The 15520-nt window shown below is 32.5% G+C and overlaps 1 protein-coding gene across 1 annotated transcript; it reads right to left on the bottom strand.

The window, feature by feature from the left end:
- Positions 1–10765: 10765 nt before the first annotated feature.
- LOC147063505 (uncharacterized) lies at positions 10766–14662 on the bottom strand. The gene has a single exon (XM_085959938.1). It carries the CDS (start codon positions 14517–14519, stop codon positions 13719–13721), a length of 801 nt encoding a protein of 266 aa, XP_085816064.1. The 5' UTR covers positions 14520–14662; the 3' UTR covers positions 10766–13718.
- Positions 14663–15520: the final 858 nt, after the last annotated feature.

Raw genomic sequence — 15520 nt, 5'->3', positions numbered from 1 at the left:
AAAAAAAAAAAACAGATATTGCAAAGTTCATAACACAAAATAATATGTGTTGATCAGACATTATTGGTACACCCAGTACACTAAGACTGAAGGTATAAAAGACTATTATAACTTTGTTTGCAACTTGAATGAATCGGTTGTGCGGCCTAAATATAATTTAATTTCCGCTGTCGCTTGGAAACCAAATTTAGATTCAGCAAAATCATAATGCACCAGACCAAAAGAAGGAAGTCTTTCATACAAACTTATTGTTTATTATAATAGACAAAGCCAAATGCTGCGAATGCAGTTATGAACTAGTTTGTATGAATAAAAATATTTTTGTACACTAAATATGTATGCAGGTTATGCATGTGTTTTTAATGTAACTAATTAATTGTGTTTTTCGTGTTTTATCAATTTTTACTCACGTATGTGAAATGTTACATCGAATGCTTGCAAATTTAATAAATCGCCTACACATTTTGACGAAAAAGTGTTTTGTCATTTTACTTACGATTCTGATCCATGTTACATTAAGAATCTTTACTTTTTTTTACTGTCATATAAAACCGAACTTCTGTGTGTAGGGAAGATAATATTAAATGTATTATTTTCTCTGTGATTCCAAGATTTACACGGCCTAACTTTGGTAAATCTATCTCTCCTAAGCTATGTAATATTTTCTGTAGTTTTATTTTAGATAGAATACCTATGCACTATTATTAATTTACCATTAAAATTTAACTTGAATTTATTAAATCTTACCGTTATGATTGCAATATTAGGGTAGGATCTTTATAGCTATGATTGATATTAGAATTGTTAATAAATAAGTTGTCAGTTGTCCTGTATTAGGTGTGTTATTTAATGTGCAGTATGGGGTAATGTAAGATAGAATTATAATGAGACAAGCCGAAGGGAAACAAGATAGACACCACCGAATTAAAGTCCCCGTCTGTTCTCTCTAATGATGTCAAATTTTGTCCGCATGATAAATAAACCTACCTAATATTTAGAATATTAAATTAACTTCCATTCATTTTTCAAAAAATCTCTTTAGTAACAATAGAGTTTTTGCTTTCCCTTGAATATGGGTTAATAATTAATCCAGCTTTCCTTTAATTTATCCATACATTTATATTATGTATATATTAACAATGAAGTTATCTTTAAAATTCAGTAGCTTAATTATTGAAATAAGCTACAAAAAATGACCTAATTAATTAAAGTTAGACCTATATTAGAAAGGTTGTGATTACTTTTAAATACAGAATTTGGTTTAGAGAAAAATTGTTACTATACCTATACAAAGATTGTTAATCCTCGGACAGATATGAGCCGAGCAGGGTAATGGAATATCCAATCATCGTTAAAATTCTCATGTACCTCTATCGGATGCACCTGATGTTCATAAGATTGTTAAAATATACTGTTCCGGCTCATATCTATTGAAGGTTTCATGTCTCTTCAGGCAGTGGAATATGTAAGAATTCTTAAAATTAATATATTCATACCTCTAAAAATTTATTCTATTAATTATGCATTTAACCGATGTATTTGTTTTTCGATTTGAGCATTAGTACAAATTTGTGTCTTGTATAATTATCAAAATGAAAAGACACCATAAATATTTAAGTCAAAATGAGAAATGAATGTTTTAAGTGGAATATAAAATTGAACGGTTGATGTACAGAAACATTTTTATACTTGTTGAGTTAAATATTGTAAGGACAGAGCCTAAAGAAATATTACTAATTTATCCAAATGAAATGTTTCATTAATATGTGAATATCTTGTTTACCTTACTCATAGATTTTATTCAAAGTTCATCGAGGCATTATCAAAGAATTATTGTAGATTGTTTTAAGTCGATAAGGTATAATTATTGTTAAGGAAGTAGGTTATGAAAAAAGAACCATCGAAATGTCGAAAAATATTGCAAGTAAATTTATTTATCATACCATATTAACCATTAATTTTTATGTTAATAATTCTACAATGGCAACTCATATCTTTTACTTGAGCAAACCTTCTCTGCAGGAAAACGTCTCCATCGTATAACATATAGATGTATGGATGGATATGAATAATCTTTAAATATTTCTTTGCTCAAAAAAGGAGCGTTGGTTGTGGGATGCTGTTTTCGTGTATTTTATAATAGAAATATGGTGTGGATATCATTGTACTTTTGTTTTTTTTTACGGTACAAAAAAATTTACAACCATACTCTACCTATCATTAACTTTATAATCCTAAAACAGTATACTGCTTAGAACAAGAAATACTTGTTCAAATAAATCTTGAATCTAGACATTCATTCCCATTGGTTTTCTTTGACTTCTTAACTTCGTTTAAGTTTTTTTTCATTAATTTATACAAAACGTGATTCTTTAATATCAATATAATATATAATTCATATAAACAAGAGACCCAAGTGTCCTAAGTGAAGAACACACTTTTTTGTACCTAACTTCCAGTAAATGAATTCCTGTCACTGTTTTTGACTGTTATTTGTTAATTTGGTTTGTATAACAAGGTGTAATTGGTGTGTCTGATATATTTATGTTTTTTTTTCCTATGTCACTATTTTCATTAACAATCATCGAAAGTGCTTTTTGCAAAGCATGTAAAAAATCAAATCGAAATATTTGTTCACTCATTTAGGAGGCTGTGATAGCAAATGATTCCATTATTAAATAAATAGGTTTTAAAAGTAATCCATTGTTATATTATTTTAGAAGGGGGGTTAATAAATGTAAAACAACCTATTATCATCAGGATATGGCAAAATAGCCTAGTTACCAAACACTCTTTGTTGTGATTGTAAAAAATTATAGCTAAATTAGGTACACGTTTTATTTATATTACATTTTTATATGAATAGTACTAGATTGATTCGCGTATTTCTATTATAGTTTATTTCTCTCATGACAGCTTTTGTGGGTTTATTAAATTTTGAAATTGGGTATTGTGGATACTACCATTGAAATCGTAAATGAGGCATCCATTTTCAAATACTGACATGTTCACATATTATGGTCAAAATTTAACTAAAAATATTTTCTATAACTTCCAAAACCCGTCAATAGAATACAAAAACAAAATGGTAAAAAAACTGATAAAAACAAATGCCGATTTACTTATTTTTATTGCAATTAAGAATTGATCTGATAATAAAAATGGCCGCATTCTTCTAATTAAAAAATACATCACTATATATTCTATAGAAGAAAGACTCTTTTAACATTAAAACTAATCATTTAAAGTTTGAAACACAAAAATCTCATTTTCCACATTTATATTTATTGTGGACATCAATCAGTATTTGGAAATAGAAACCTTAAATTGTTTATCCTTATTTGTTATATAAATTGTCAAAGACAGTTATTAGCAATTATTATGGAACAGTGGCATGCTAATGAGATGCTTTTATTAAATGATAATTATTTAGTTTAGTAAAGGTTTTGAATAACTCTTTTATTTCTAATGTAAGTACCTCCCGATAAGTTTACAATGAAATCTGAAGGATCGGTAATGTACTAAGAACTAAGGTCAATGTTAGGAGGACAAGACTTATAAAATGTTAAAAGTTCTATATATTTATTTCATCTATGTTATGTTATCATGCTGAAATAATTTTGTTCTTATTTTGAAATAATGATTCATTATGAATGTCTCAATAAACTTTCAGTATTAAAACTGGCTTTTTATTTTTACTGTTCCATATTATTTATATTTGTGAATTATTTTACTATAATATGGACTGCTGTTACCAAAGCATTTACAACATTTAAAGCTTGAGTGATATCTCCTTATATAAGTCGTTGAGTTGCAAACCAGTTCTGGACAATTTTTTCAAAAAATTATATTAGGTGTCACGTAGCTGAGTTTATAAAAATCTATCAAATAAAGCAGTCCTGTGTCACATAATCCGCTCCGTTTTTTTTAAAATAATGAAATAAATATTCCAGTAATTCGCAAATCTCTCTGTGAAATACAAACGAGTCGCAAAAACGTCTCCGGAAATATTGATCAATCACAAGCAGTGGTGTGTGAACGGTTTGTATAAAGTTTAATATGGCCACAGTAGAACTTTTCCTCATGCTTATGAACTTTCTGCATTATGCTTGTGCAAGTAAAGTGTTCAAAATGGACAATCAAATAACTACTTTAACGGAAACTCATCCTGGGGAAATAAGAAAATGTCCAAGATATCCAAACACATTAAAATCTAACAGTTTGTGACATGAAAAATAAATAAAAGTTTCATTTTTACAGTCCAATAAAGCTTTAATCTCATTCCAGGGGCATACATATTTATTTTTTTAATATTGTATATTTGCTAGGTATATACTACTTCACCCTGTGACACCCCAGTGTTGGGGCATAGGGCAAGCACAAGGTTGTGCAATTTCTCTTGGTCCATTCTCGGCCCGGTTGGCAGGTCTCACGCCTCTCACCATGTGAGACCTGCAGGGTGTAGATCACTTTTATAGCATCGCTGCAGGGTGAGAGAGGGAGTTTACTAGGTATACATTAGTGAATATTACGTTATTTTTACAAGGATCGAAGAAATTATCGTACTATCTCAAAAATGTGTGCCCATATATTATTTACAAGCTTTTTTTTAATTCCTGCTTATCCAAATATTGTTTTCACATAATTTAATTTGTTAATTTTATTGTACCTATACCAAAGGTAAACAAAATTATTCACTATAGATTTCGCAACACACCACAATTTAATTATATCTTATATCAGGGGTGGCCACACTTTTGTTTTCTAGGATCGACTAGTTGAAAAAATTATATATGGCGATCGACTGATATCACTTGTAATTATTATATCATGCAAGAACAATAAAACCCCATTTTTTATAATTCAAATATGTATTTTGAAAACAGATATTTTATACATATAAAAAATAATGATACATAAACATTGAATTAACGACAATAATATAGGTACTTAAGTAATATTATTATGTCTTTCACTTCTAAAAAAATTAAGTAGGTGCACATTAACTGTAATTTCGACATAGTTACACAATTTACCTGTATATCGAATATTAGAAATTTTGTAGTAGCCAAGATGCAACCCTTTGCCAGGAAACAAACTTAAAATAAATTCTATACAATATGAATTATCATTTAATTTTATCAATAATCATATCACATCAAATTGCATCGCACAGCCATGTATTATAAAATTTAAATATGCCTTGAGGAATATAGCGCACTTTTTTACTATTCAAGCTAATTTGTGGCTTGTGTTTTTCTTACTTAACTGGTCGACTCGCTATGCCGGGCTCCCCTCAGGCTAGAGCCCTGTCAGACCCCCCATTGTGGGAGCCATGCCTGCTGGTGTATAATGCAATGATAACTGATAAAAGTGGGTACTGTTTCCTCAATTTTACATAAAGTACACCCACAGTGGCCGCGCGGCTTAAGCGTTGGACTATAACGCCGTGGGTCCCAGGTTCGAATCCTGGAGCTGGCAAGTACACATATTGTTTTTCAATTTGTGTGTGTCAGGGTATGGACCTAATAGGTTGAGCAAGTGGCTGACATCCATTTCTCGTAAAAAACAAAATCAGTTAATACAAACCTCTACTCTGTGGAGGCCCACATGATCCTATTAGGATCGGACATAGTCGAGAGAGAGAATAAACCCAACATGATTCCCAACCATAGCAGGAACTTCATAGTTTATGAATAGGAAATGGACTACGATTGATATACGACTTAAATGCATTAAATATATCTTCTCTTTTGGATCGTTCCTCCATTGGTAAAACTGTTAATAATTCTTCTGAAGCAAACATGTCTTTAAAAACCAATCGAATAAAAACGCATAGTTGTGCAATATCCGTGTAATCTACCGACTCGTCAAATTGCAAGGATAGGAATTTACATTATTTATTTTATTAATGTTTTTCTGTAGAATTTTTTCCAAGTTCTCATCACTTGTGTTCTTCGCATGAGTGTATTTCTTGATAATGATGTAAGAGAAGAGATAAGAACTAGCTGATTTTAAGAGCTGGAACAGCGAGTAGTTTTGACTCGTTTGAACAAGAAATAGTACAATATGATTATTATGTCCGCGTTCAACCAAGAATACCTTCTCGATCGACGCACTGGCCATCCCTGTCTTATATGGTTTGATATAGTGGGTACATAGCTGCTACCTGCTAAAATTAAATAGCACAATTGATAGGTTAAAATATTTTGCTAGAAATAATACCACATTTATATTATAGTTTTAGAAAAGAATCGTGGGACACTTGAATTATTCTTGTGACTCCGGTAGGAAGATACTGGTTTCCTTTACTGTTTAGGATTTGTTATGTTTTTAAAATGAATTTTTTTCACCTAGAATTTTATGTAGTATGTATTTTTAATTTAATATTTTTTAACTCGATACATTAAAACCAGTGACGTTCCTAGACAAAATGCCGCTCCTAGGCAGTGCCAAAATGCCGCCACATTTTTTTTATACAGTACTTTTTATCATCCTTTCATGAATCCAATATCTAAGAAATGTGTTGTATGGATACATTACTAACTAGATATATACCACTAAATATAAATTAAATCCCATATCTGCTTCAATAGTCTACTATGTCAGTTAGGTACACATTTAAAAATACACCTGACAACTTCCAAAACTCGCGAAGTATGTACCTACCTATTATTTAACTATAAGTCTCAAATCTGCACGTGCCACTGCTGGTTATCAAGGATGTGACGTCCAAGGACAACGGAAGTAAACTAGACATCGCAAACCCAACAACAAATACACTCCGGTTAAACATACTATGTTAATTTATACAATTTGTTTCCAACCGGTGAGTTGATTTTTTTAATGGAGAGATTTCCGTGATTACTAAGTTTAGGTACCTATTTCTATATGTACCTAATGATTCATCTCGATTTGCCACCCTTCGAGTAACTGTCGCCCCCAAGCGACGCTCAATCTGCCTACCCCCATGGTATGTCACTGATAAAAACCGTTTAATATTAGTATACTCTGCAAGCGAAAACATAAAAAAAAATTGCCATGAAGTATGGGCCATCAATGCTTTTTTTGTTATTATTAGTTCATACGTACACCATGGGAGTGGCAAAACATGCTCTGTTCATAGAAATAACTAACATAATATGCTGTGTTACGTCGGAAAATACAATTTATTTCAAATGACATTTTTAAAACCTCTGTTATAGATCATACATTATTATGTTACTTCCTTGCAAATTAGGGTATATTTGTTATTACCATTTTATGTCAGTTAATATGATTGATGAGAAAATAAAATATTGACGTACTATTAAGTCGAAACCGTTTTTTTGTGATTTTTTCTTAATAGAAAAAGTCGCCAGAGCTGGTTTTATGACTTGACAATTCATATTGTGTATGTCTCGACACTAAGTGATAGCAATCAACTGTTATATTATAATATATGGAAATGCATCTTCACAGATCCTGTATGTATGTATCAGTTTAAGTACATAATGACTTCAAGATGTATCCAGCCAGCAAACCTAAATTGAAACAGTGACAATTACATGGATACTCCATAAGAGTACATGAGACCGTGAAACCCCAAGCATAATTTCAATATCCAAATGCCAAAAGGTCGTTTTGTAATATAGATTTATATGTCATTCAAATACTATTGAAGTCGCTTTGGAGTTTTTACTTGTTTTGAATGTCTAATCACGGGTTCCCAACCTATGGGTCGCGACCCCAAGTGTGGTTGCCAAGGGTTTTCTGTGGGGTCGCCGGCTGAAACAGACATAAAAAAATATTGAATTTTAATCAAATCGCATCCCTAGTATGACAAAGTCCAACCAACATGGTATTTTACTTAGTATTGGGAAAGTATTTCTCTTATCCATATTTACGACATATTCTATTTTCAGGATTATCTGATGATAATAATTGACGGAGAGACTAATTTTACAAGTTTCCAACTACATCGGTTTATGAATTCAGGTGTGCTATGCATGGTCCGGGGGGGGGGGCTGATAGGGCTCTAGCCTGGAGGCCCGACCTTAATGGGGATCCGACGTAGCGGGTCGACCCCGTTAAGTGAGATAAACTGTCACCACAAATCTGTTTCATTGGAAAAAAAGTAAATGGTGCTAGCAATGCGACGCAATTTGGTGATTGATTTTATGATTATATTAAGTGTTTTCTGACTAATAAAAATGGCTATTGTTACACCCCCGAATGGTCCCCATTTGGGGATGTCTCTGTGAATCTGGAGAGGGCCAAACTGGCAACACACCATTTTGTGCATTGCTTTCTGCGCCGGATCTTGGCGTGCATGCGCTGAAGAAAGAAGAAGGATTTTGATAGTAAAATAGAAAACACGTTTATTCGAGCTCCGCAAAAGATTGAAATTATATAAAATGTAGCCCCAAATATTCACGTAAATAAACCTCGTCGTTTCCACCACAATTCCGGTGTGTTATTTGTCCACCTCCAAGTCCTGAATCCAAGAAACCAAGAAACAAAGTGATAGCGTGTTTTCACTTTCTAAAATGAAGGGAAATGACACTATTTATCCAATATGGTGAAGGATCGCATGTTATAAAATTTGATCGTTACTACAAAAGGGAATCGCCATCATTGCTTCATAATATGAATATATGGCCAAGTACTGACGACTCGATAATTCAACTGAATTTTTAAGTCAATTTCAAAACACAAAAAATATTCACAATAAGTTTAATTTTACCTCGCAGAACCCTGGGGTCTCTCGGAATACCATTTGAGAAAAACTACTGTAAAACATCATACTTCCCCCTTAGTGGGTGGGGGCGCCAAACATCCTGATTTGATGGGGGGGGGTATGTTTGTAACAGCGATGGCAAGTGCATATATAATAGGTATACGTAAATGGATTCGAAAGAGCCAAACAAAATTATACACACTAAAATAGAGATGGCTGGGGGGAACAATCACATAAGTCAATATTGCATGTTTTTCAGGACGCAGCAGTCTGGTGCATGGCCCCCAAAAGGGGGGGGAGCTCAGGAAGGGCCCGGCGAGGCGAGTCGACCATATAAGTTAGCTAAACACACATCAAAACTTTGCTTCACTAGTAAAAAAGTCGCCAGCCGCGCTATTTTCTTGCAATAATGTTATTATTAAAAATTATTTGGTTGTACGATACAATTTTTAATTGTGTATCCAATACTCGACAACTCCATAATTCAAATGGATGTATTAAACTATACAAAAAAAAAAAAATACACATTAATTTTACCGCGGTAGACCGTTTGGAAAACGCCACTGTACAGCATCAAACTTCCTTTATCCTTAACGATAGGTAAGGGGCCCGCCAAATATTCTAGCCTGGGGGCCCGCTTCAGGCTGTGGGGGCCATGGTCTGGTGACATTTTTTCAAAGAAATATTTTCTCTAATTATTAAAAATTATCATTTCAAAATAGGTCACTGATATAAGCAATATATAAGCATACCTATAAAATAATAGATTAATAAATACAAATTAAAAAGATCTTCAATTTCGACTTATGCGATTGATCCCCCAGGCCATCGATAGATTCTCTGGTCTGTCCTTCAGAAATAAAATTAAAGAGCCCTCCAAATTGAAATTTATTTTCATATTCAGAAATTGGAAACAAAAAAAAATAAAAGGCTCCACTTTCACGCACCGCCGCTGGGTATAATATATTTTTGTTGTCAATATTCTAACCATGAAAGTTTTTAGTCAGCAAGAAAATAATTGAAGTCACTAAATACCTACTCAATCATTTCAGTTGTTCAGATATTTCAAATCAGTGTGAGATCAATGAAATAGGCTACACACTGTTCATATTATGTCAATGATATTTTACAGGAATAAAACAAAATATTCATAAATTTTTTACATATATTATTTATTATATAGGACACTTTTACAAAATGTGACAAAAAGATATTATAATTAATCGCTTACAAATAATTTAAAAGAAACATAATTAAGTAATTACTGAAAATTTAAAAAAGACAATTACAAAAAATATTAGAATACCAATTTAAACAAAAAAAAAAGTGAAACAATTATTTTGCGGATTACTTGTTTGTAAATACATGTACATATTTAATTGTTTATCGACTATAAACCAGGTCAACTACGGGCGATAATGTGCCCCAATGGCGTTTAAAATTGCCTCGAAAAATTACAACATGCCTTTTACCGAATAAAGCATGCCTTTCTCAGACCACGACGAAAACATAGCCCTAAAAATATCGATGTGCATTTTTAGCTGCCATTATCAGGAATTTAAAAAATATATTTATGTGAGTATCTTTAGTCGCAAAATAATATGATACCTATATTAATAAGAAACTACAAATTTAGTAATGATGCCTGTCAGTTTGAATTTGGTATAAAAATGATTGGTAGTTAGTATGTAAATACGACACCTTCAGCAGTATTACACAAAATGTCATATTACTTCCTGGGAGAAAATTATGTATGCAAAGAAAAATTTAATATATCAGTGAATCCTTTATATTATTATGATGTGAGAATATTTAAGAATTTCCACTGCATCTGGCAAGCTGCATTTTTAATTTCTTAGAGGTTCATAAATAATATTACATGAGAATAAAAAAATCTTAATGAATATATTTTGTAGATAATTGATATTATGTACATTGAAAATAGGGCACCATTTGGAGCAATGATACTCAACCTTTTTTTTCTTCGGGCCAAATACATATATTTGTAAAGTAACGCAGGCCGCATCACTACTGGTGTGACGAAGATTTCAAAAATTATGCTTGTTTTTTAAATTAATCGTGTGCAATAGCAACACTCTTATACCAGATCTGATGTGGACCATAATGACAATCCTCTTCGGGTGTCACTATTTGTGCGTCAAAGTCGAAACGAATCTCAAGATATACGAAATTCCTGATAATAAATGTGTTTCGGGCCGCACATAAAAGGTTGAGTATCGCTGATTTGGAGGTTTATACCAAGTTACAAAACTATACACCTTTAAACTGTTATACAGGGCATGCTGTGCCCAGAGCATGTCAGATATGAGTACCAAAAATGGTCCTCATAGGAAAAAGGCCGGTCAGAAAGTCACGATGTTCTGGAGGACAGTGTGAAGAGAGATGCCACGATTTTGCTCGACATTAATGTCTGGGAAAGGGACACAGAAGATAAAGCCACCAGATAGATAAAAGTGGAGGAATATAAAGCTCAACTTGAGCAGTAGCCCCAACATATTGTACACTTAATGATAAAAGTCATAACTTACATAGGTATTTATCAGATCTTGAAAAATGGATAAGACTTCAACATAAAATAAGATTTCGCATTAGGGTATATTATTCAATGCGACATAAAAATACATTGTAACTGAATATCAAAACAATATTAATGAGATACATTTTTAAGTTTACAAATTAAGTTCTTGATTATTAGACTTTTGTATACCTAATATGTCAGTAATATAGATAGGTAAATACTAACAAAGCAGTGAATGGTATGGTCAGATTTATAATGTTAATTTGAAGATACTATTTTTAACTAATGCAATATTTATTTAATATACACAAGATGTATTCATGTGCCTGCCATGAGTTGTGGTCTCTCGATATTTTCACTACTTGTATTGACCCTTTGCAATCTGTTTAATTACTACAGACAGCTTATTTTAATTTATTTTCAATTTTATATTTCATACATATCTTGCATGTGGTTGGTAACATAACAGATCACAGCCATATCAAAAAATAAGAACCATGTCCTGACGGTACAGTAGTCATTCATTGCCTGTGAGTATATACCTTATCATTGTTAAATGCCTGAACTCATGATATCATAAGTACTTGAAAAAAAATGGAATCTGTTACACATGTCATGTAAAAACATTTAAACTTTTACATGTCCAATAATTGAAATACAGTAGGTGTAATAATTGTATTGACCGGGTCAATTTTTGGTGAAAATACATTATTGTCTGTGTAAATGCGATATTGCGAATTAACAATTTATGAAAATGCTCAGAAGACACAAAGAACCCTGTTAGTACGGAGGTTTGCTTTCGCGTAATTAGAACATGCGTCATACGTGGTATTGTCATACTGTTTCAAGCCAATAGTCAGAAAACGATTTGTTGATTTAATTGATTTGAAATTTAAATTGATTGATTTAATACAAATACACCAACCAACGCGTCTTGTCACATTTTAACAGAATGTGGTGATAGAACACATTTAAAAAAATCTGTTATATTGCACTTTCACAACGATATTAGTTTAAATTTAAACAAGTATGTGCAGTAGAACCTTGACTATCCGGACTAATTGGGGATGAAGGTAATCCAGATTACGATAAATCTGGATAATCAAAATAATAATAAAGGATCTACCTATTTCACTTCTAGGAAAAATCTTTTTAATAGTAATTCCTGAAAAATTCACTTTTTATACTAATTATATTTTTTTCTCGACCATGTCCGATCCTACTAAGGTCATAATATGATATTATGCCCGTATGGCATATTATGGGCCACCACGGAGTGGAGGTTTGCATTAACAGACTTTGTTTTTATGAGAAATGGATGTCAGCCACTTACTCAACCTATTAGGTGAATATTCTGACTCAAACACAAATTGACCCAGGATTCGGACCTGGGACCCACAATTATAATACTTAAATATATCTTTTTCTAATATTCATACGAAACCGATGATCAAAAAAAAATCCAGACAATCGAGGTCCTAATAACCGGGGTTCTACTGTACATAATATATGGTACTCAATTTGGTCTCAAACTGGTCTGCTCAGTTTATAGTGCACCTCTGAGTCGATGAAATTGCTCCTAATTGATACCTATACTTAAACAGTATAAACAATGTGGATTAAGGAAATTATACTAGGTACATATTTTATTTTAGGTGTAGTTAATCTCCTTGACAGTTACTTCTTGATTTTCACCATAATAGTTAAACACACAATAACACAAAATTGTTATCATATTTTTATTGTCCCTTTTCCATATTTTATTTTTATCAATTAACCAATATTAGTCTCGTCTGTAAACATCAAACAGTCAAAATTGAAAGTATCGAAATGACAAAACTAGTATTGATTCACAGTGGTGCTGCGAATTACACGAGTAAAATTGACAATTAATAATGAAAAAAATAGTAAAAAGCAGATTTCTTATCAAACCATTCTTATTTATGCATAAAACACGATTCAAATATTTACTTAACTGTTTTGTATGACAAATTATAAACATTTAGTACGAATATTTGTGGACAAAGTGTAAAAAAGGTTATTATTTTCATAGCAACGGATATCAAACACTAAAAATTTTAAAATATTTTAATAGAACAGCAATAAGGGATTATTTGAAAACATGATTTGGTTTACAGAATGTATTATTAATAATCACATATTTAGCTGTGAGGTTGATTTACTCAACTTAGCTGGTTGGTGGTGTACATGACGTATTCGTTCAATCCTCAGCGAGTAGCAACTCAATTGTTAAAAATAAATTACATAGATAAGAGTACAATACAAATAAAACAATAATAATTGTATTGTAATAGGTGTAGATGTTAATTAATTTTAATTTGTGTTTGAGTATAATAAAAATTAACGAAAAACTGTATTGGAAATAAAGTTATAACAAGAATTTTTGATTTAATAAAAGTTCAATGACTCGACACTACACATTGTGAGGGAAACATTTGATTATTGTGATAACTTTAGGCCATCCAAGCTCTTCAGAAGACACTGGACTTCATTGTCGACCTGCTCCCTCGTATGTATATTTTCCAAGCGCTGTCTGACAGCCTCGATATCCGTCGAGTCGGCTTTCCGCACGTGTAAAAACTTCAGCATCATTTGTACGACCATTTGAATTTCAGACTTCAGCCTGTCAGTCTCAGCGGGTGCCCCTATTCCCGGACGTCGCAATTGAATCAGCTTCAATTTGCTCTGGGCCAATTGGATGGGATTTCTGCCGTGTTTGTCATTTATCGAAACATCTGTTCCCGCATCCAAGAGTCTAATGACGACAGGAATGTGGTTTGTACACGCGGCCAGGTGCAGGGGCGTATTTCCGAGAGAGTCTCTAATGTTCGGATCCGCCCCGTGCGTTACTAAGCTATGGATTATATCTTTGTATCCCCTGCAGGCGGCGATGTGCAAAGGACTGCGCCTAAGTTCGTCGGATGTGTTCGGATCGGCACCCGCGACTAATAATTTTTCGACGAGTTCTAAATTGTTAGTGGAAGCGGCGAATCTTAGCTTCTTGTTCTTGGAAGCATTTACAACGACGTATGGAGACAAGCGGACATCTCGCAGCTGGCCGGGGCACTTTATTTTGAATTTGTGTTTGGATGCTTGGGGATCTTGCCACTCGTATCCGATAACATCGCCCAATTGACCGAGAGGTATTGCAGGGGCAACAAATCTTATGTTACCCTTTTGAGAATCAAATGTGACGGAATTATCGCTATCATTTCCTGTTTCAACTCCTGAATCAGCCATCGTTAAAACCACCAGTAAAAATTAAATTATTTATTACTCTTTTTCACAAATATTATTGATATCTAAACTGAATGGAAATTGGAAACTATCTCCTAGAAAACAGTAATAAAAACACTGTAATGTCAATGAAGCTTGGGGCTGCTAGTGCCATGAAAATAAAATACGATAAACAATAAATAGTCTATTGTCTATTATTAGGTATTTTGAATTTAAAAAATTCTGTAACACCATGAAAAATGAAGATGAATAAAAGACTACACGAAACCAAGGTAATTTACATTAGATATCAGCAAGAAAATTAACAATACATAAGAAAGTAATGGACAATAAGAACATCTTTGCAACGAACATATCGCTGGTTTGCAGGTAAAACTCATTATGTGCACTTTTGGCCAAAATGAGTTTTTTCATTATATCCACTAATCTTTACGATATCTATTGCTGGAAAAGGTCACTGTGACGATAGCTATCGTATTAACGGGGGAAAAATGGGTAAGAAATCTTAATCAGTAGGTACTTATTTAAAACTTATGTTCAGGAAAAAGTCATTCCCGCACATAATGATTTTTTCCTGAACTGTAAACAAGTCTATGAGTAAGTTAGTGAGTGTATTATCTGTGGTTTACATTGCCGATAGCTAGCATATTGTGCCAACTTTACTGTATGGTACTGGTTGTATATTTTACAAGATAATTACATTGAATGAGAATAAAGTATGTTACTTATACTAAATCAGAGCGATGGTGTTAATAAGTTTAATGTCAAATACTGCCTTAACTTTTTCATTCATGACATAATAAAGATGGGGAAAAAGTCCAGTCAATAAAAGTAGCAAGGCAAACATGAAACTGGTTGTGGATCACAAGAGTTTCCCCTGCATGGAAGCGCATTACGTCCGAAAGACCAGTCAAAGAAAACACTAAGATATCAATCTATCAATTTAAAAAATGTATGCTTTGTATTTAGAATATTGTAATGAAAAAAATGTTCAACACTTACAG

Source organism: Rhyacophila brunnea, unplaced genomic scaffold (assembly GCF_057557595.1).
Source record: "Rhyacophila brunnea isolate RB1 unplaced genomic scaffold, BYU_Rbru_1.0 scaffold_9, whole genome shotgun sequence".
Taxonomy (NCBI): Eukaryota; Metazoa; Arthropoda; class Insecta; order Trichoptera; family Rhyacophilidae; genus Rhyacophila; species Rhyacophila brunnea.
This window is presented reverse-complemented; position numbering and strand designations above follow the sequence as displayed.